The 21,064-nt window shown below is 39.9% G+C and overlaps 1 protein-coding gene across 9 annotated transcripts in view; it reads right to left on the minus strand.

The window, feature by feature from the left end:
• Positions 1 to 537: 537 nt before the first annotated feature.
• The window catches only part of Amot (angiomotin), an 86,331-nt gene continuing 65,804 nt past the window's right edge, over positions 538 to 21,064 (minus strand). For 8 of the 9 annotated variants that reach the window (XM_021241595.2, XM_021241591.2, XM_021241593.2 and 5 more), the window contains 6 exons: positions 16,904 to 17,053; positions 15,787 to 15,977; positions 7,641 to 7,763; positions 6,717 to 6,949; positions 4,816 to 5,517; positions 538 to 4,259 (listed from right to left, as the gene is read on the minus strand). In XM_021241595.2, coding sequence (XP_021097254.1) covers positions 4,162 to 4,259; positions 4,816 to 5,517; positions 6,717 to 6,949; positions 7,641 to 7,763; positions 15,787 to 15,977; positions 16,904 to 17,053 — 1,497 coding nt within the window. In that variant the 3' untranslated portion in view covers positions 538 to 4,161. The remainder of the gene's footprint in view (positions 4,260 to 4,815; positions 5,518 to 6,716; positions 6,950 to 7,640; positions 7,764 to 15,786; positions 15,978 to 16,903; positions 17,054 to 21,064) is intronic. The other variant, XM_021241594.2, reaches the window with a different exon arrangement.

The raw sequence follows: 21,064 nt of genomic DNA on the forward strand, positions 1-21,064 counted from the left end.
ATATATATATATATACATATATACGACATGCTCCCTCAACCAAAACTGATGAATTGGTATAAGAACAAGGACACAAAAGGAATATCAAGGGGCCTTCCAAAATGCTAACCAAAGGATGAATTCTCTGCTTTGGGAGGCCATTGTTTTACTCCTTGGAACCTGGGCAGGCAAAGAAGAATTTTGTTTTTGTTTTTGTTTTTTTGGTACCAAGGATCGAACTCGGGTCCTTGTGCTTGCAGGGCAGGCAGCGGAACCACTGAGTTAAATCCCGGCCCTGGAACCTGGGTATAAAAAGATGCAAAGCTTTTTGTATATGCTTCCTGAGCATATAAAGAAGCCAATTAGAGAATGTGGCCTGTGGTGTTGTCTTAATACTATATAATCTATAATCACAGCTCATACTTTAAGCAAATGGAAATGCTACAGCATGCTGTCCTTGAGAGGCAATTTCACTAAGTACTAAATTGAAAATACTCTTCAATATAGCACAAATAAAGCCCCTGTAGGGTAAACACCAAAGCACTTTCCACACAATACGGCATTTTAAAATAGCTAACTTTATTGTCAGTGAAAAGATAGGCACAAAATGGATTTAAACCTGCTTAACTTTATTGGAACTAGCTCCGCTGATTACAGAATGGGATCATAATCATTATGGGACCATATATATTTTAAACTACAGGTGATTCTTCTCTAGCCATCTGCCCGTCCCAGCTATCTGTTTTACAAACACATGCCATTAATCACAAGACAAGCCAGAAGGAGGTTTGATAGCTCCATGTAACCTATTGTTGCTACCAGAAGAAAATAAACAAACTCCTGACACTTGCCCTACTGATGATAGAATGTACTTGGAAGATATATTTCCAAGGATCTTAGTGGGCTGAAATTGGTGATAATTAGCTCACAGCTGATGCCTTCCTTTGAAAACACTGTCAGTAAATGACATACATGGGAAGTAACATATTCCGTATATAAATGGACATTTGAGATAACACATAATTGTATGACTAACAGACATGAAATTAGTGCGTTAGTATACACTTTAAGCGGCTGCAGTATTTAGGTTCTTCATTAAAAATAGTTTGTACAATCAGTTTGTTCATTTTCTAATTGTTATACCCACCCAACAGTGTAATAACAAAAAGAGAACATGACATGTGTTTGCTGTTTCCTATGGCAGATGATGTCAACTATTTCAGATTCCTGCTCTCCCATCACTCTGAAGCTCAAAAGCAGCATTGAAATTAAATCCTTCATTAAGACAACAATCAAGATACATGATTTTAAAATAAAGCTCAAGCTACTTTTATTTCCAAAACATTAATAGAAGGGTTTTATATCAAGTAAAGGTCAATCTAATGAAGTTTTCCTATATATAGGACATTGGGGTACAAGTGAATTAGAAGGTCCCCATAGACCACCAGGCAGTACAAGTTAAGACAACAAGGTTACCCTCCCATCCTGAGGTACCAGTAAAATGCATAGATAGGTGGAAGTTCCAGAAGATCCCCCAAATGTTACATCCACAGTTGCATAAAGGTGATTAACGTCAGATTTCCCCCATAAGCCTGAATTTTTGAAATGGTACTTAGTAAAGATTTTCTGAAAAGTTGGAATCTAGCTTCACCACAACAGGATACACTGACATGCTCTTCTTCCATCTCTTAGATCTACAGTGTTAATTTAGCAAATTACCTAGGGCTGAAAGCTGAGCAGAGACAGATTGCCTCTGGTATGAAAGGCCAGAGAAATTCTGGAAAGTTCAAAATACTACTTAGGCAAGTACTTCCTCCTTTCCTTAAAACTAATGAGCCTAAAGAGATGGCTGCCACACAGTGTGGAATGTATATGTATCACCCTACAGAATGTGATTACAATCATGGCTGTTAGAGGCAGCAAAACTTTTAGCAATGTGTTATCACCATGAAAGGTTTATTTTTATTTACTTGCTTAGATAAAAAGTAAGAACTCCTGAAATCTTGTTTCATTTTTGAGCTTACCTTACGACTAAAGGTAGTGTGAATGAATATTAATACAACTGCACTTTGAGTTTCTACTTGGTATTCATTTTACAACTGAAGATTAATGTGTAGGATGATCACCTTATTATTGAAAATGTGAAAAGACTGGCTGAAAATTGCACTGCCTTCCTTCTTGCTCCCTCCCCAACACTAAATAATTCCTTTGGAAGATAATTCGGAACTACAAAAAAAAAAATACTGGTAAATACACTATTCCTATACTGACAGTGTAACCCTGTAAGATGACCTGAGGCACCCAGTCTGAGAGAGAGAAAAGTGAAGTTGATTTCTTAGGTGAATATTTCATATGACTCAGTGTGGAAATGGGGATCAGGAAAGGGAAAACCTTGTACAAGGCACTGCAATAGAGAGAAAAGAGGAATTCACAACCCTGGACAAACTATTCAAGCCATGGATACTCTGTAAGTGCAGATAACCTGGACCATGAAGATGCCTTTTCTTAAAACAGGTTCTTCCTTTTTGTATAAAAGATTCCCCAAAAGAGCATGATAATTGGCAGGATAAACAGATGTGCTGTGCAATCTTGAGAAAGCTATTGACCCTCTCCAAGTCTCAGATTTCTCATCACTAAAATTAGGAGATAGGACTATATTGCTAAAGTTCCTTCCTGCTGCTGTGGCTCATGACATAATCTATCAGGCTACTCTTCTATAATCTGGTTTCTAACTAACACATCCCAAAAACCTCTAACCCCCCATCCTTATCTACAACCCTACTCCCTTCACCCTCCTTAAATACCTGGAAATCAATGTTAATGACACTATCTGTAGATTTGTCTCTTTAATGAAGGGCAGAGAGGTGACACAGGGCAAGGACCTGTGGCAACTTGCATCCCTCTGGAACACCTTGGAGGCAGCCCTATGGCAAGTCTTATCGCTGAAGCCTCCCGAGGTCCCTACCCACATACATATTCTCACTGCTTCCCAAAGGGATCCCAAGATGGAATCACTAGTGGTGAAAAGAGGTAGTTGAGGAGCCGGCTGCAATCAACCACTCCCCTGACTGCAGCGTAGTACTTTGGACTTCGGATGTTACTCCCTTGGGGGTGACAGTCATATGCCTTTTAAGACATATGCTAAGAATTGGAGAAAATTAAATCGGAGGAGTCAAAATAGTCATCAGAAATTCAAAGCATCCAACCTGTCAGCAAAAATGCTTCCTTGTTTTGCAAATGATTGGCCACTGGAGACTGGTGATGCAGCCTGTGAATGTGTGTCCTAGAAGAAATAAACACTAAGCCAACTGGTCTTAGGAAAGGCAAGTGAGGTATGCTCATGGCTACACCCAACTACAGAAATCTGCATGTGGCAGCTCAAGCAACTCTCAATCAAGGTCTCTGATGCCTAACTCTCCACAAGAGAGGAAGTTGTGCATCACTCAGTTAATTTACCCTCCTAGCATCTGAAAGCAATATATTAATTATCCAAATCCATAAATTACTCCAGAGTACATATATGGATATATGAACCTCCAGGAGGGAACCAAAAGAATCCACTTTCAAAGCACCACTGAAATGAAGATAAATGCAGTCCACTGGGGTGAGGGTAGCTGGGCCATTGGAAGGAAAAATTAGCTCCAGCACTCTTCCATATCCCAATACTCCCTACCTTTCCTCCAGGTTATACAGTTCTTAAAACTATTCCTTTGCATGAGCCCGAGGTGAGAGCTTTCTGTGGCTGCTATCTAGATAGTAACTAGACAAAGAGAACACACACAAACTCTCTCTGGCTTCCCACTTCCACACTACATATTACACACTGTGTTCCACACACACTGTGCTCTTCAATAAAAATGATCTCATATAGAAAAATTGAAACAAATTTAAGCACATTGAAAATATCAATGTATATCTACTTGTTAACTGTCCCAGTATTTGTGTAAACCCCAACAATAAACTTCAGAGCACACTCTGATTAATCTATCTTTTAGAAGTATTCCCTATGTGTATCAGAGTTCATGTGGTATTAATTAAGCATTATATTGTTCCAATAAAAAGTCCCCTTAAAAACATCCCCTTCCCCCAACCCTTGTCTTCACCCTCAAAATAAGAACAAATGAAAAGGGAACATGAGTAAAAGCATTCTTGCTGATAAACTGTAGCTCTTGATCGGGCCAGTTAGATGAGATATTCTACCATCTCTGCATCAGGCTCTTGTCCCAGGATCTGAATAGGAGTTTTTCTTTCCAGAGTACTGGAGTGCAAAACAGGACCATCTAAATGGAAATAAGGGGTTAAAAAAAAACACACTTCAGGACAAAGTAAAAACCCATCTTCCTACAAATATAACGTTAGAACCCCCATGAATCCAATGCAAGGTGAGACTTGCTTGCTACCCCCGCTCCACTTTACTGTAAGAACAGCCTCTCGTGCCTGTTCCCATCTCAGCAAATAAAAAGAATTCATTTATGAATTCTTCTGGAAAATCCCTTTGGAACATGAGTAACTCAGTCCAAATGAACAACTCTATCTAAATGGTAGGCATAAACAAAAAAATCTGGTTTTTTTAATTTTCTTTTTTTTTTCTGGGACTGGGGATTGATTCTCAGGACACTCTACCATTGAGCTACAACTCCAGCCATTTTTATTTTCTAATTTTTATTTTGAGGCAGGATCTCACCAAGTTGCCCAGGCTGGTATTGAACTTACAATTCTGTGGCCTCAGCCTCTTCAGTAGCTGGAATTACAGGGCATGGGGCATGGTAGCTCAGTACACAAATCTGTATCTGAGGGCAGAACTCAAAGCTGCCTGCTACAAAGAACTATTATTACCTGTGTTGTCTGGATTGCAGGTCAAACTTGGTACAGATAAATGATATGTTCCAGAACCACTGGTAGCTGGACTTGCAGGAGCCTCAATCTGAGCCAAAGCTGGAGTTGCAGCTGAAGTTGGAGTAGGAGCTGCAGTCGGAGCTGGAGTAGGAGCTGCAGCCGGAGCTGAAGTTAGTGCCTGAGTCTGAGCCTGAGCAGAAGCCTGAGCCACTGTTGGAACTGGAGCCGGAGCTGGAACTGGAGCCAGAGCAGCTGGAGCAACCTGTATAGCAGCAGCAGTCGCAGCAGCAGCAGGAGCAACAGCAGCAGATGCAGCAGCTGGAATCTGAACAGCAGCAGCTGGAGAAACAGCAGCAGCAATTGCTGCTATTGCTGGAGATGGGGCAGCAGCAACAGCAGCAGCAGCAGCAACAGCAACTGGAGTAGCAGCTACCATAGTGATGGTGTTGGTGGCAGTGGTGGCAGTGTTGGTGGCAGCAGTGATGGTGATGGTGGCAGCACTGGCGGCAGCAGCAACTGGAGCAGGAACAGAGATGGGAGCAACAGCTGCAGTTTTGTTGGGCTCCGTTCCACGTTCAGTTTGAGTGCTACAGTCTCGGCTGCCTGTCTTGGAGTGCGCTGAGAGCAGGGGAGTCGACGGAGGCACAGGTGAGGGGTTGGATGAGACAGGCTCTACACGGTAGTCTCCGCCCAGGAGAATACCTACAAATGAAGGAGGTAAAAGGCAGAAACCAATAGGTGATTCCAATCTAGACATCTGACTGGCTCTTATCCCTTGTCGAAGTTTAGGAGAAATTTGAAAGGTCTCAATTTTTTATTTTTGTCTCCAATGAACGAGGAATCAGGCACCTCCCAAGCTAAAAAAGTTGCTTTGGAGCTCGGAAGATCCCTTCTGGTCCTCATTATTCAAAACCCAGCACTACATATTAAACCTTAGGTGTCCTCAGTATCTGTTTTGATTTATTTTTTCAATGATTGAGTTTCACTGGATTGTCAGAATTTTTCTACGTGCTTCCAGCTTTAACCAACACCAAACATTACCAGAGAGCAACAAAGGATCAGGGATGGGGGAAGAAATCTGTGGATACACAAGTATGCTAATAATTGTGGAATAAGACCTTCTGACCATGACCATCGTTTCCCTAAATGTTTATTCTAACAAGAGGCCACTACAAGGACCAAGAAAAGTATTAAAAATAACAAATAGTGAAAATAAAATTATACACACACATATGTATAGCATGCTTTCTCAGGCTCTAAAAATGTGCCTCATAATATCTACAATGTTTCTTGAGGTTTTGATTAAAGGGGACAAAATGGACAAAAATGGAATAAAAGAGTACATTCTGTTCTAATATCATAATATTCTCATAGCAAAACCCTGCCACTAGACTCCATTTAACTTAATGAGAACTCTGGGTCCTCCTATTGTAGGGGAGGAAAGAACACAAATGCTGGAATTCTGATTTTTTTTTTGGTACTGGTGATCGAACTCTGGACCTTGTGCTTGCAAGGTAGGTGGTGGAACCACTGAGCTAAATCTCTGGCCCATGAAATTTTGAAATTTTGAACAACATGAAGGCTTACATGGGCTTTGGACAAAGGTCCCACATGGCAAAGGCCAAATCTGAGAAATTTTTATTTGAAATTTATCTTTCTTTCTGCCCAAATAGAACTTAGGATTCTTATTTTTTTTTTCAAGCTTTGTCCTCAATGTTCTCACCATGAGACCATGAGATCTCACAGAGTAGAAGAGCTCCTGGATATGCAGCTAGCCCCTCGGGAGGAGAAAAACCCAATATAGTACATCTTCCTCTCTAGAATCTGAACCACTATCCCCTTTCTTTTTTGTGTGGAGCACTTCAAACGTGTCACTATGATCTTCCCTTTGCTGCCATTACCTAGGCTCCCCTTCCAGCTCTTGTCATCTCTCTTCTCTTCCATGATGGGCACTCCAGTCAGGGTGGATGAGTGGGAGAGCAAGCCTGAGCTAACATTGGAAATGGACATCAGAGACTTTGCTGGCCGCATGGATGACAACTGCTCTGTCTTACTTGGTTCCTTCCGGGAACGTTGCTGGAGTACTTTGATCATGGCATCCTTCTCAATAATCTGAGCATGGAGGGTCTTGATCCTAGGAATCAAAGACAAAGAGCACACGAAACTTTTAATGTTATCTCTGTGTTCTGGTGTCGTAGCCTACATAGACTTGAGCATCCTTTATCTTTTCAACTAAGTGGTGGTCTAGTTCATTCTAAGCCGAAGACAAGGAATTTTGTTACCAGTTTTTAAAAATGTCCTTCTGTACAACCAAATGGATACAACAGAGCATCCAGGAAATGCTGTTTTCACTTTACAAGGTCAAAGTAAAGTCTTGGCAAAAAGAAAGGCTGCATATGAGAGAAGCAACCTCTGAATGAGCCACCACCTTCAAGTAGTAAGTCAATGATCCTGAGCAACAGGTGTCCCACCTTTCAATGTGAATGGATGAGAAGTTCACTGTGTCACAGAGTCAAGAGGTAGTTCTAGAAAAAATACACCATGGTAAAAATGTCACTAATTCAGCTCTGGCAGAAGGTAAATGGAAAGCAAGTTGGATGGCCAGTGGGCTGCAATTCTATTTGGAATTTCACAGTAGGAATGAGCAAGATAAAGGTCAACGTATCTCAAACACTAAGTAATGGGATGGCAGGAGTGAAGGTGGTGGGGGACGGCTGCATGATCTGGCTCCCCAGTTTGGCATAAAGATGCCGATCCTTCCCTACTGACCTATCTGTCTCTATACCAACTTCTCAGATCCATCAGCACCCAGATCCACATTTTACCTGCCCTCCATGTCCAGACAACGCTTGTTGGCCACAAAGATTTCTTCCTCCTCTTTCTGGATGCGAGCTTCTAGAGCTGTGTCATAGCTTGTGTTCAGAGAGTGGCTGATGACTGTTGTATCCCTGGGGAGGACGACAGCAGTGATAATGATGGGCAGGCAACAAAATCAATGAATTCTATCCTCTCTCCTAAATCAAAGGAGGCTTTTCTGGAAAGCTGTAAGCTGAAATCCATCTTGTTGGTTTCTGGATGACTTACTGGTAAGAGCTGCCAAAATAGGAAGGTTCAGCCTTCAGGGTAAAAGAGGTTATTGACATGAACATGACTATAAAAGGATTCTATTGAATGTGCAGAACTGGACAGACATCCTCCTCAAACTTTCCGGCAGATAGTCCCTTTCGAGTTTTTAGATCATGACCAAGTAAGAGGACTATGTACATATTTACTTTATCCTTAAGACAGTCATGAAGGGGAAAGGATAGAATTCTGAAAGAAATCAGAGGGTGTCCTAAGTAGTTTATTGTGACAGATTGATATGAGTAACTACACCTGAGTACAAGACACAAACAACAGATATTTCAACAGGTAAGATCAGGTTGGCCATATGAGCTGAAAAAGGGGGTTTTGACTCAATGCCACTCAATTCCTTATATAATTTACATCAGAAACATTCTAGCACCAAATCAATGAGTCTACCCTAACTATTGTAAAGTGGCTGCTCTCTTGGCAGAGTCCCAGCTGTATAAGAGACCATCGTGTCCCATCTAAAAGTATCTCAGGCTATTAGCGCAAAGGTACAATTAATAAGGAAAAAGGTGTGTGTGCCTAACAGAAAGACAGAGACAAAGATGGAGACACAAAGGGACAGACAGAGATGGAGAAGGGAGAGAGATAAGTATTAGGATTAATGAGAATATTGATGAAATTACATAGGTCATCCAGGAAATTTGAACTTCAGGTGCATTTTATGCTAGCAGATAGCTATGTTCTCTTAGCTTCAAGATTGTGACCAATGCTGATAGTGGTGAAGTGATGAGGAAACAAATGGGTAGAAAGCTGATATTAAGGATGGGGAAATATTGCTGAGCCTCTGCAAAACCACTGCTCTCCCAAATGCTAGTACTTTATATGCATGGTTAACCATTTATTGGCATGGAGAAATAATGAGAGCAAGAAAAGGGAGGGATACAATTGATCTTGTCATTTACTAAATTTTGTCAATATTTGTCAACATATTTTTAACATCAGAATTCTACACCTACTCTAGTGCAATTCACTTGTTTGTAGTCTTGCTGCATACTCCAAGAGGAAACCATACTTCCTGGTGCTTGCCAGAAGCCTCTGGCTAGAGACAACACCAGGTCAAGTCCCAGTTTACAAGTGCTCTACCACTAACGAACTTTATGACCTCAAAAAGTCAGTATCTTCCTCTAAGCCTCCATCTGCTCATATGCAAAATGGGAACCATAATTGTATCTTCATTTCATTGGGGAAAAAAACCCCAAATGTATGCACAGAGAAACATACAGCATAGGACACAGTACAAACACTCAACAAAGCTATTTATTATTAAGGGAGAGGCACATAGGTAGGAGAACATTATTCAAGAGAGTACAACTTGACAGAATGGCAGCCCTTGGTATAATCCTGGAGGTGATTCCTATACTGCAGAGCGCCAATGCGAACTAATGGCTGAGGCTTTAGAGCCAGTCCGCTTGAAAAGTGCATGGTGTCTATGGACACCACGGGGACTGGAACATACAGTTTATCACTGGGGGAACTGGTGCTGGCCTACTGCCACTTTCACTGCATAAAAGCCCATTTGGGGTACACAGAGCCCTGCCAGCTAATTGATATGGACACTGTGAACTCCTCAGGAATGGACCCTGTAAATGTAGGGCACTTAATGAATTCCTACAGGGCTGCCAGGACAGCCCTCAGCATTAATCTTCCTTCTAGAAGACTAGAGTTACTAAGCCAATGGCTTAGAAGCAAGCAAGCAAGCACAGTATTTGATGGAACAATTTCTAATATTCTCAGACTATGCGTAAGAGCATCAGGAGAGAGATACTGGATACAGTCTGAAAACAGCCTGCAAACCCTGAACTGCATATCCCTGCATTTGACATTTCCTCATCTCAAATTCTTAAGGAAACAGTTTCTTTAATATCCGTCAGTCATCTTCTCTCTCCTTCCTTTCTTGGATTAAGTTATTCCAATCATATTAGTCAAATTCCTCTTTAAAAAGTCACCAAGACCTGTTAATTAAAATCCCTATTGGCCATTTAAAATTCAATTTCATCTTTTCTATGGGCAGCATCCTTTTGTTTACTTGGTGCATGAACTCTTCTACAAGGGAAGCAATGTGTTTGAAATTACTGGGAGGGGAAGAGGGGTGAGACATGAAAAGACTAGACCACAACTGAAGGAGACTTGCATGGGAAGACAAAAAGTAAATAATTAAGCACTGTAGGAAAGAGTATGGACTTATATTCCAATACACATAGAAAATTATTAGAACTTTTCAAGGGGAGTGGAATGATTTGCACTGAGCTTTGGTATTTTAGCATTATCTCTTGCTGCAATGGGATGTAGTATTCAAAAGAAAGAGACACTGGAATCAGGTAGATCAGTAGGAGAGGGGAATGTAATGATTCCAGAAAGAGATATTGAAAACATGAACCAGTGAAGTGGCAAGGGAAGTGGAAACAGGTGGTAAGAGGCAAAACTGATAAAACTTGGAGACTATTTCAATGCAAGGGGTAGGGAAAGGAAGGAATGAGTGAGAACTTTGTTATATCAAATTGAAGTGGCTAGGAAAGATGGCATACCATTTGCTGTCAATGGGAAACCATGGAGACAATGTTTGGAAAGTGCTGTGATGAGTTTTGGTTTTAGGTACAATGAGGTGATAGTGTCTTCAGAATAGTCATTTGACAATATCTAACAAGTTGTTGGAGTTTCTAACTTTAATCTTAGAGATGTTACAGTTACTAGTACAGAGTTACTGTCATTGTTATTACAGAGAAGCCCCAGCGGAGAATAAGATAACTAAAAATGTAGAATGAGAAGAAAGCAGAGGATGGAAACTGAGAGATGTCGACAAAGAAGAAACATATAGCCATATGTGATGCATATGAAGAACTCCTACTACCCTCTCTCCTTTTCTTTATTTCCTCCTATCCCAGATTTACTTCAGCCAAAATAAAAACGAAATACTGCAGATTGAGAGAAAGGTAACAAACTGAATTGATTCAACAAATGCAAAATTATAAATTACATGGTTGCCTGGGTGTGTTATCCTTTTATCCTTTTGCTGCTCTTCCAAGTTAAATTAACTGTTTGCGAACTAAAATTCAAAATCTGCTTTGCCTAATTGGGTCTCTTGTGATTGAACAGAGACTCTTACTTGGTAGTGATTTCCCTTCATGTATATTAAGCACCTAGATAAGACTCTCTAGGGACACAAACATGGAGCTATAATGTAGGCAATGTTATTTTGATTATTTATAATATTCCCAAGTGACTAAATAATGAGCCCCAAATAGCATCTTATTGAGCAGTTAATTTTCCCTTTTTTCCCATCCTTGAGCCACAGCATATTTTAGAGGTAGTAGAGTATATGAAATTGACAAAAATGTAGACTAAATCCTGGTTCTTTTGTCTTTTAGTATTCAGGTACTATCATGGGTAAATTACTTAACTCCTCTGTGCCTCTGTTTTCGCCTTTGTAATACTTAGCTCAAATTATTATGAGGATAAATAATAAGTGTAAAATGCTAAGAGCACTTGAATAGTAAACACTACATGTTTTTTGTAAACTTCCTATTATCCCTTTAAACAAAACAAATATTTTAAGTACCAAATATCCATCTGAAATAAGCAAAAATTCCCTGGTTTACAAATTCATTGATTTCTTCTTCTTTTTCTCCCTCATTATACCCCCCTTAACTTTTCATCAAGTTCTAAGCACATAACTGACCAATATCATAGAGTTGGTGTATCTGATACCTATGTGCACCTCAGGATGAAGGGGAATGTCAACACCTTCCATTTGAATGAAATGCCCATTCTTGGACACTTTAAGGCCAAATCCAGTCTGTCACACTCTGATCCTGCCTGAAATCATTGGATCAACCACTTGCCCACTGACAAGAGGTGCTCCAAAGAATCCAAGTGCTTAAAAGGGTATAAACGGACCACCTTATATACCTTCCCACTCAAGAAAAAAACTTGTTTTTTCTTATGCTAAAATCTGTTTTATTATTAACGATGACCCTAAACTGGAAACAATTCAAATATCTATCATCAGGTGAGTAGGTATACTACTAAGTAATAAAAATGGATAAACTATTAATACATGCATCAGCTTGGGCAGAGCTCAAAATCATGCTGAGTACAAGAAGTCAAATAAAAAGGGTAAGCACAATATGAGTCCTATTTTATAAGACATTCTAGGAAAAACACAATTTCATGACCAAAAGAAGATCAGTCCCTGCCTACAGAGGAAAGGATCAAGTTCAAGAAGCACAAGGACACTTTAGTATGTGTCCTTCTCTATCTTTTTTGTTGTTGTTGTTGGCACCAGGGATCAAACTCGGGACCTTGTGCTTGCGAGGCAGGCGACAGCACCACTGAGCTAAATCCTCGGCCCTCCTCTATCTTGCCTCTACTGGGAGCTACAACATTATATTCGGTTATCAACATTTATCTAACTGTACATTTAAAAGAGGAGTCTTTTTTAAAGTGTAATTAATACTGTACTTTAATTGAAAAAAAATTGTTCTCTACAACTAACACTGATATCACCCAACAATGATGTCCTAATGGTGAAATCTGTCATTTACCTGTGAGATGTTAGGTTTGGAATATATTAATTTTCAGATTCCAGCAGAATACATAGAAATCAAGCAGGCCATTAAAATGTGCCACCAAATCTAGGCGTATAAGTTATATACTTGAAAATCTCCCTTTTTCACTTCTTCTTTCTCCTTCGTTTCTTTTTTATTTATTTTCTTCCTTACTCAAATAAATTTTTAGCACTTTCTATTTTTAGCCAATGGCCTAGGCACTTAAAATTATTTTGAAAGAAAAGAAAATATAAATATTTTTCCCCCAGAAAAGGACAAAAGACAGAACCTGGGTCAACACCTCCATTGACAGCTGGGAGGAGGAAGAAGGTAACAAAGGGAAAAGGAATGGGAATAGAAGTTGGAAAGAAAAGAAGAAGAGCTGATAGATTTTGAAATGAACTTTGAAATGAATCTGTAAAGAAAAAAAGAGGAAAGTAAACCAAACTCTATGGCAAAGCAAAAGAGGTACTATCCTTAGAAACATAGTATAATCCTAGAAATGGAAGGAGCTGAAGAACCAGCTAGTCCAGTTCTCCCATTTTACAGGAATTAGAATCCTATCTTTCAGTCTTTTTTGTGGGCCGGATTAATAGTATACAAAAACGGTGTACAGTCCATATCTGGAACATTTGCCTGTGGAACTATTAGAAGGGGCTCCTACTAGATTAGCCCTGGCTATGTTTTAGCATATCAAATGATAATCATGCATATTTTGCTGAAAATAGTGATTAAATGAAAAAATTCTATCTGTTGATTTAAAGGAATTCAATGTAAATTAAATTTACCTTGTGGGAGCAAACAACTTCTGGACATCCATTTGAAAGAGGTTTCCCCTAATTCTCAATGCTTTATAGAAATAAAGGAAGGGAGGGAAGGAGGGAAGACAGAAAGGGAGAGAAGAAGGAAGGAATAGTTTCTTTACGTAAGACCCTACTGAGTGACAAGCCCCTCCCTAGCTTTCTTGCATTTTTACCTGGAGTCTACCATAATGCTAAGTGAAATAAATCAGACACAGATTAAATATCCCATGTTGTATATGAGAAACCCAAAATATTAATAATTTATTGAACAAAATAAAAGATAGTAGAAAAAGGGTAGACTTTTTGGAGATAGGAAGAGGATTTGGAGATAGGAGAGGGAGAAGGGAGAGACTAAGGGGAAATAGAAAGGATCAAGATGTGGTATATATATGTACCAATTCACCCCCATAAATGTATTGTGCATTATAGACATAAATTAATACCAAAGGAGGAAACTCTTTAAAAAAAGAAGTCAGCACCACCAACCTCTGCTTTCTCATTTGCTCACACTGCACACCCATGGGAGCTGTACCTTTCTATGCTCCTGCCTGGGCTGTATCTTTCTAAGCTTCTTACCCTACATTTCCTAACCTCTCAATAATAACAATGTTTCCACATTAGGGTTTCAGGAATAACCTCTGAACAAGTGCTGGGCACAGGTGCTTCCTTGGTAACAGGTGGCAGGTAAAATAACACTTCATTCTGCTTGGAATCTGCCTATAATCTTTGTGACCATATTCTGGTACATCTGGGGTTTCTGTGTTCTCTAGTTCCACACTGGCATGTACTGAACAAACTTCTCAGGAAACAGAGCCACCAAGCTTCACCCTACAAAGATCTTAAAATCAAGCCATAGGCAGCTTCAATCTAGTAAAGATACTGATCTATCTGGAAACAGGCTGATCATATTAAAGCAATGTCAGATGTCTTCCTGGAGAATCAAGAATGGGTTTATAAAGGTCCAGTCCAGCTCTTGTTTTTTTTCCAAGACAAAGGAATTGGATCCAAGAGCACTCTGATACTTAGACTATATCCATAGCCTTTTTTTTTTTTGAGACAAGGTCTCATTAAGTTACCAAAATCCCCAGGTTGGGCTCAAACTTGTGACCCTCCTGTCTCACCCTGCTCAGTAGCTGAGATTACAGGAGTCCACCACAATGGCTGGTGCCAGTCTAGCTCTTAAGCATCAAACTCTGGATCTGATATAGCATTAGGATTCAAAAGTAAATGTATCCACTGCCTCCTCCACACACATATCCCAGCCAAAGTTTAGCAAGCACTTGTAGGCTCTATCAGCTTACCATGATTGGGATAATGTTAAAAATAACACATATTTTTAATAACTTTCTGGATAGAAAGAAACCTATTCTGGGTGCAATATACCAATAGCCCACCTTTGACAACCAGCTCCAGAGTAATGCTCTGTCTGTTATCACCACAACCCAAGTCATCACCTGATTATTTTTGGTTATTTCTTTCCAGCTGATGGTTACGAATGGCAGTGAGACAAAGAAAAGCAACTGTTTCTTCCAAAGGCCAATAATTAACTTTTATAGTATGTAAAGAGGGACAAATAAGAAACAAAAAGTAAAAAATCTTCCTACCACTTTCTTGTACCAGATGGAATGGGGCTGCTTACATATGATGACCTCAGGCACACAGAGAATGTGGCCTTCAAATATAGCCCTTCTCAAAGGGCAGGGATGGACTCATGTTCAGCACACCCTTTGACATGAGCCAGAGCTATCAAATGGCAGCAGACACTTCTGAGTGACATTTAGTCTCTGAGTGGCATTTCTCTGGAGGGGCTTTCACTCTAGTCTTGGGGGTAAACAACATGCATATGGTGCTGAAATAATCTGCTGCTCTGGGGAAAGAGGTATACAAATATTCAGCCCATTTGCAATTATTGTGGCTACCAAAGCAGGCTCAACCAGGAATCCTGTAAGTCCATAAAGCAATTTGGATTTTCAAATCCTTGACCATCTGTTCCCACAGCTATTCAGTTCCTGCATAACCAGATGAACAATAAAGGATGGACAGGAGACAAGGGGATGGATCTCTTGCAAATGGGAAGGGGCCCAAGAGACCAAGGGCGAGGAGTAAGGGCAAGTGGAAAGCGAAATAAGGAGAATAAAGATATTCCATGTACAGGAACCTAATAACCTTGATGAATGTAAACAGTATATGCCATAAACATGTGCTAAGATTAATAATATCAACAAGAATGAAATTGGGGAAGGGGGAGTTAAAGGAGGGGGGAGAGGAAGAAAAGGGGATTAAAAAAAGAAACAAGTTGTATTATGCACATGTACCCACTCCCCAAGATGATTATAAACTGCATGTACTGCAAACATGTACTGATAAAAAAATAAGCCATGTTTATGCAAAAACTGCAGAAAACACATTAAAGAAGATGAAACACTGGAAAATCTATGAATCAGTCACATTATCTGTACTTCCCACTCCCTCTTTCCCAGCCAACTACTTACCTCTGAGCAGCCACAGTTGCAGCAGCATCCAGAGCAAAATGTCTCATCACATTCTCTTCCAAATACTTCTGCTCCCACTTCGTCATATCAGCTTCCAGGGCCAGAATCCTCTCTTCCTTTTCTCGAAGGAGCTCCATCAGTGCAGCGGCATTATATTCAGAAATGTTGGTGGGTTGAGAGATGCCCTGGCGCTGTTGGGGGAGATACAAAGACCTCTGAGTTTAATGATAGAATCACCATCGGTGTCTCAGCCCCATTTAAAGAGCCCCTACTTTTAAGAAGGGAATAAGGGAGTATTGCCCTAATTATATCAGGCTGGACCTTTCTTTTTTTGGCAGTACTAAGGATCAAACCCAGAGCCTCATGCATGCTATAGGGAAGTGCTCTACCATGGAGCTACAGTCCAACCCCTGGTTTGACTTCTGATTCAGAAAGAAACGAGGAAATGCAGGTCTCTTCCTAAAGCCACAGGACTTGGGCTTGTTTATGAGATTCCTTTTGTCAGAAAGAGCTTGCCACATCAAATTGTCATGCTGCTCAGAAAGTGGATCAATGGAGTAAAATCTGCTGTCCCTATGAAATAGTAATTTTTAAAATCTAAGATTTAGTTCCTAACTTGTCCCTAACTTGTGTGATCATGAATCACGTAACCTTTTCTGAGTCTTGATATTTCTCTGAACCCAAGAACAGGTATGGTCACATGATTTCTAATGACCATTTCCAATTGAAAATGTTTCTGAGGATATAGCTCAGTGGTAGAGTGCTTGCCTAACATGAAAGAAGCCCTGAGTTTGATCTCCAGCACTACAAACAAACAGGCACAATTTTCAAACACCTAAGAGTGTATTTGTGTAGCGCTTTATTTCTTATATGATATACAGTTTTGGATCTTATGAAAATAAAAGGTGAAGACCATAACCATTAAGGGTTTTGGTGGGACAGGAAGCCAAGGAAGCAATCTTTGTATTTACAATGGAGAAAACAGCCTGGCATAAGATGAGGTAGGGCAAAAAGTATAAAGATGAACATACATTTGTTTTGTGTTCATGTCAAACACCAACTGAAAAATGAGTAATCAGGAATCATCCTCCCTGTACTCCTTTTTATTTCTCCATACCTGCTGGATTCTGAGAGACTCCAGTTCCCTCTCCAGTCTTGTTCGGAGTCGGTGCTCTAGCTGCTCCCGTTTCTCACATGCTGCCTGGAGCTGTACAAGGGCCTGCTGCATCTTCTCCACCTTATCTACGTATACCTGCTTCTTTTTCAACTAGAAACCCAGGTTGGGAGATTTGCAGATGGAGAGAAAGAAAGCAACAGGGTCATTTACAGAGACCTCAACTCCAGCCTTCTGTTTAGAACTCAACCTGTCTTATGTTGCCTTGTATTTCTCATGCATAGAATGTGAAGAGAGAAAGGAATTAAGAGCCCCTCTTTAATCTCTTTGTCCTGCCCTACCTTTTTGTCTTCTCTAAGTCTACCCACTTCAGAATGGTGTGTTTTAGAAGGCAAGCTTCTCACATTCCCCCTTATGGATGTCCTCACCTCTGTTCTTTTTTTTTTTTTTTTTTTTTTTGGTACCGGGGATCGAACTCGGGCCTTTGCGCTTGCACAGCAGGCAGCAAAACCACTGAGCCAAATCCCCGGCCCCCTCTGTTCTTCTTCACTGTAAACTTGAATATTTTTTGGGAAAGTATATCTTATTTGCGTTGTAACAGTACAAAAGTGTTATGGGGAGGGGAAAAGGGCTTTCCAGGGAGAAAGGTTTAATTTTGTATGAAAAGGAAGTCTATCCCTTCTTATACAGCTGTCTCTTTTCCAGTTGGGAAAAAAAGAGTAGGCAATTGATGAAGGTACAAGGAGGCCAGAATTGTCTTTTTCAAGTCTGTCCCCAGTAATTACTCGATATAATCCATCATTAATCACCTGGAAAGTTTGTCCTGCTTTTCAAAAGAAAAGCTGCCATGCAGTGGTTCAGATCACTGCCCCACTTGTTTTTTCTATTAAAAGGTCACAGGCTATGTGCAGTTTCACAACGCCATGTTTGTAATTTTAGACTATAGTCTCCCAGCTTTATTCTGGGACCTTCAGAAATCCCTAAAGTCTCAAATTAAAGAATTATATCTATTTTACATTATCTATTATACATTTTGGTCCTTATTTACTGCAAGAACCAAGATATATCATGTACAGACACAAATTTCCAATGATGAAAGTGATCATGATGTAAACCTAAAGTACCAATAAACTTGATGGAATTTAAAAAACATAATTATATGACTAAGTGATTTTTCCTCTTTGCAAGCCTATAAGCCATATCCCAAAGCAAAAGTGGAAGCAGGTTAGGAATAAGAATGCAAGTTCTTTGTACCCATGTAATTTACAAGCCAAATCTTGGTTCCATGGGAATGAAGGAATGAGGAGGCTCTCAGAGCCCTCTAAAGAAGTTACCCATATTTTCAACACCCAAGAAGATAGGGAAAGGCCAGCCTTCCCACTTTGTTAGCAAAAGAACAGATTCTGCTTCTTACAATTGGGTCACCCTCAGTGCTAAGAAATCAACCTGTAAATCGTTTCTAAAGCAGAAATTCTTCCAAGTGGGGCACATCTGTCATTATCATTCTCACAGAAGCTAAAGTTAGAGATACCGCCACTGGTAGATTAAAATTGAAACTATTACCAATAAGCTGCTTTAGGAGAAATTCTGGAATTCAACTCTGACTTTTCAACAAATCCCAGAGCCTTTGAGCTACCTAGACAGACAACGGCACTGTAAGAAGTTACCCACAGTAGCACCACTGGCCACACTCATTTAGCTGGGGCCAAGCCAACAGGATCAATGTGACTCTCCCATTGCAGAAAACAGGTAACTCATTCATGACTGTGAGTCCAAATCACTGTTGTCTAGAACTTCCAGTGAGATGGCACTGGCATGTACAGGTAGGGAAATGTTCCTTGTCTCAGAACTGCCTCTGTTCCCAAAAAATCTTGCTAAACTTTAACTTTGTCCAGGTGGAAGGAAACCTATCTTAAATTTTCCTACCAGGCCTGTGGTATGTTTTAGCTAGGTGACCATAAAATAAAAACTTTAAAAATGTTTTTCTATGCTTGATATTTCATTTCATTGCAGGACTAGTTCAATCTAGCCTTACAAACTAGTTGAGATAAATTCTAAGCCTACCTGTTTTTATTCATTAGATTTTTTTCCAAGGAAATGAAGCAAACAAAAAAATCATCATACACTTTCTCTCAATGAGCTTAAATCTTTCTTTCCTGGGGTACATGACTATTGGTTAACAATACTAACTAGGGCAACCAAAACTTAAAGTTCATAGATGCCTCTGCCTTTCTCTTTTGCTAAGCTTTAAACAATTGGGGAGTAGAAAGCATTCTCTATCCTTCACCTTTGGGGTTCTATAATCCTCATGAGCTATTTAAAGTTGAATGCATTTATTCATGAATCACTCTGAAAAGCCTAAGGGAGCTGTGCAATGTTAATGCAGAGAATGTTAACTATAATTACGAAGGCTTACAGCAGTTATACTTAAAGGCATGATAGCATGCAGATAGCATGTAGTTCTTGCCTTGATGGTAAAGTATTGTGATATAAGCTCAGAAAACTTAAAATAAGCAGTCCAGGGCCAGGTGTATTTCTCCATTCCATGCTGTCTTTGAAAAAGGAAACCTAAACATTTTAGCAAAAGTACTCCTAGCAAGAGATGTCACTAGGCTAACTTCTTGGAAGGGGAAAAGACCCAGGAAGTTCTCAGAATTGGCTGAAGATAGGCATGCAAGTTAGTTAAATTCCACAAAGCAGGCTAAGAAAAATTCCATTAGTTTGCCACTGGGCTGATTTTCCCCAAGGTACTATGACCACCATAGCCAGAATACTTACTCTACCTCCTTTAGAAGCAAAAGGTGTATAGCTCATCTATAAACACTACAATTACCTCGTAAATGCTTCATCCCTAGACCCAAAGTTAGTACAGGAAAGGACAACTCTTGGATGCCACCAATATAAGACATTATAGGTGCAACCAACAAAGTCAGCCATCTTCTAAGTTACAGACTCTGTTTTCTAGATCTCATATACACACAGAAAGGAACAATATCCATATGGTTTAATTCTGTTATTATCCTGCATTTTATTCTTCACTTTTACCTTCATCACGATGAATCCCTTTTCTTCTCTCCTACTTTTATAAATTTATCTCTGGTGCTAAGCTTTTCAAATATTAGATCAGTAATTGACACAGCCCAACTTTTCCTCCCAATGCCATCAGAAATGTTAGCACTTCCTTCTTATGTAAAGAGAAAGGCTGGGCCAGGATTTAGCTCAGTGGTTCCACTGCCTGCCTTGTAAGCAAAATGTCACAAGTACCATCCCTAGTACCCCCCCCAACAAAAAGAGAAAGGCTGAATAGTAAAATGGTTAGTCAATAGTTCAGGTTTCTGATCACTAAAGTCCAAATCCTGGCTTTCTCACTCACTAACTACCCAACTTGAGGCAGGTTACTTAAAACTATTGGAGCTAACTTTTAAAATTTCTCCCCTGAGCTTGCATTTAGTCATTCATCAGTAACATGGAGATAATGATAATGCGATGTACCTCTATAAGGATCAAATGAGATAACAGATGAAGTGCTTAGCAGAGTGTCTGGTACAAAAAGTACTCAGGGCTCTCTCTCTCTGTCGCTCTCTCTCTCTCTCTCTCACTCTCTCTCTCTCTCCCTCTCTCTCTCACACACATATCAAAAATTTTTATTTGACAACACAATGCAAGGTAAATGAACAAGATGGCAATCAGGAGACTGGGGTTCTAGGCCTAGCTCTACTGTTAATGGTAACTTGCTTTTCTGTTCTCAGCCTTAAGAGTCTTCATTTGTTAAAAAAAAAGAATGGGAGTAGGGGGATGTCAAGAGGCAGCAAATCAAAATGGTCAGCAGCAGGTCCAATGTAGCCACACCTGTTGACTTACATGTTGTTGGCAGCTGCCTTCCAGTTACAATAGCATAGTTGAGTAGTTGCACTTGCAATAGAAACTGCATGGCTGACAAAATCCTAAACTATTTCCTATTGGGTCCTTTACAGAAAGCAAGTTTGCTAACCCTTGGAAAGGTTTGCAAACTGTGTTTCAGAGTCCTAGTATTTTGTGGGGGTGGGTGACTAAGGAGCCACTATGGTGAGTGGATTGTGTTAAATGGCTCCTCTATTGTGTTGTATTTTATATATTAGGGTTCTACATAAAACTTGATTTGAAAAAAAGATTGCCACAGCTTTG

This window comes from Heterocephalus glaber, unplaced genomic scaffold (genome assembly GCF_053883595.1).
Source record: "Heterocephalus glaber isolate CG9 unplaced genomic scaffold, H.glaber_assembly_v1.0 deba00001613, whole genome shotgun sequence".
NCBI classification, from domain to species: domain Eukaryota; kingdom Metazoa; phylum Chordata; class Mammalia; order Rodentia; family Bathyergidae; genus Heterocephalus; species Heterocephalus glaber.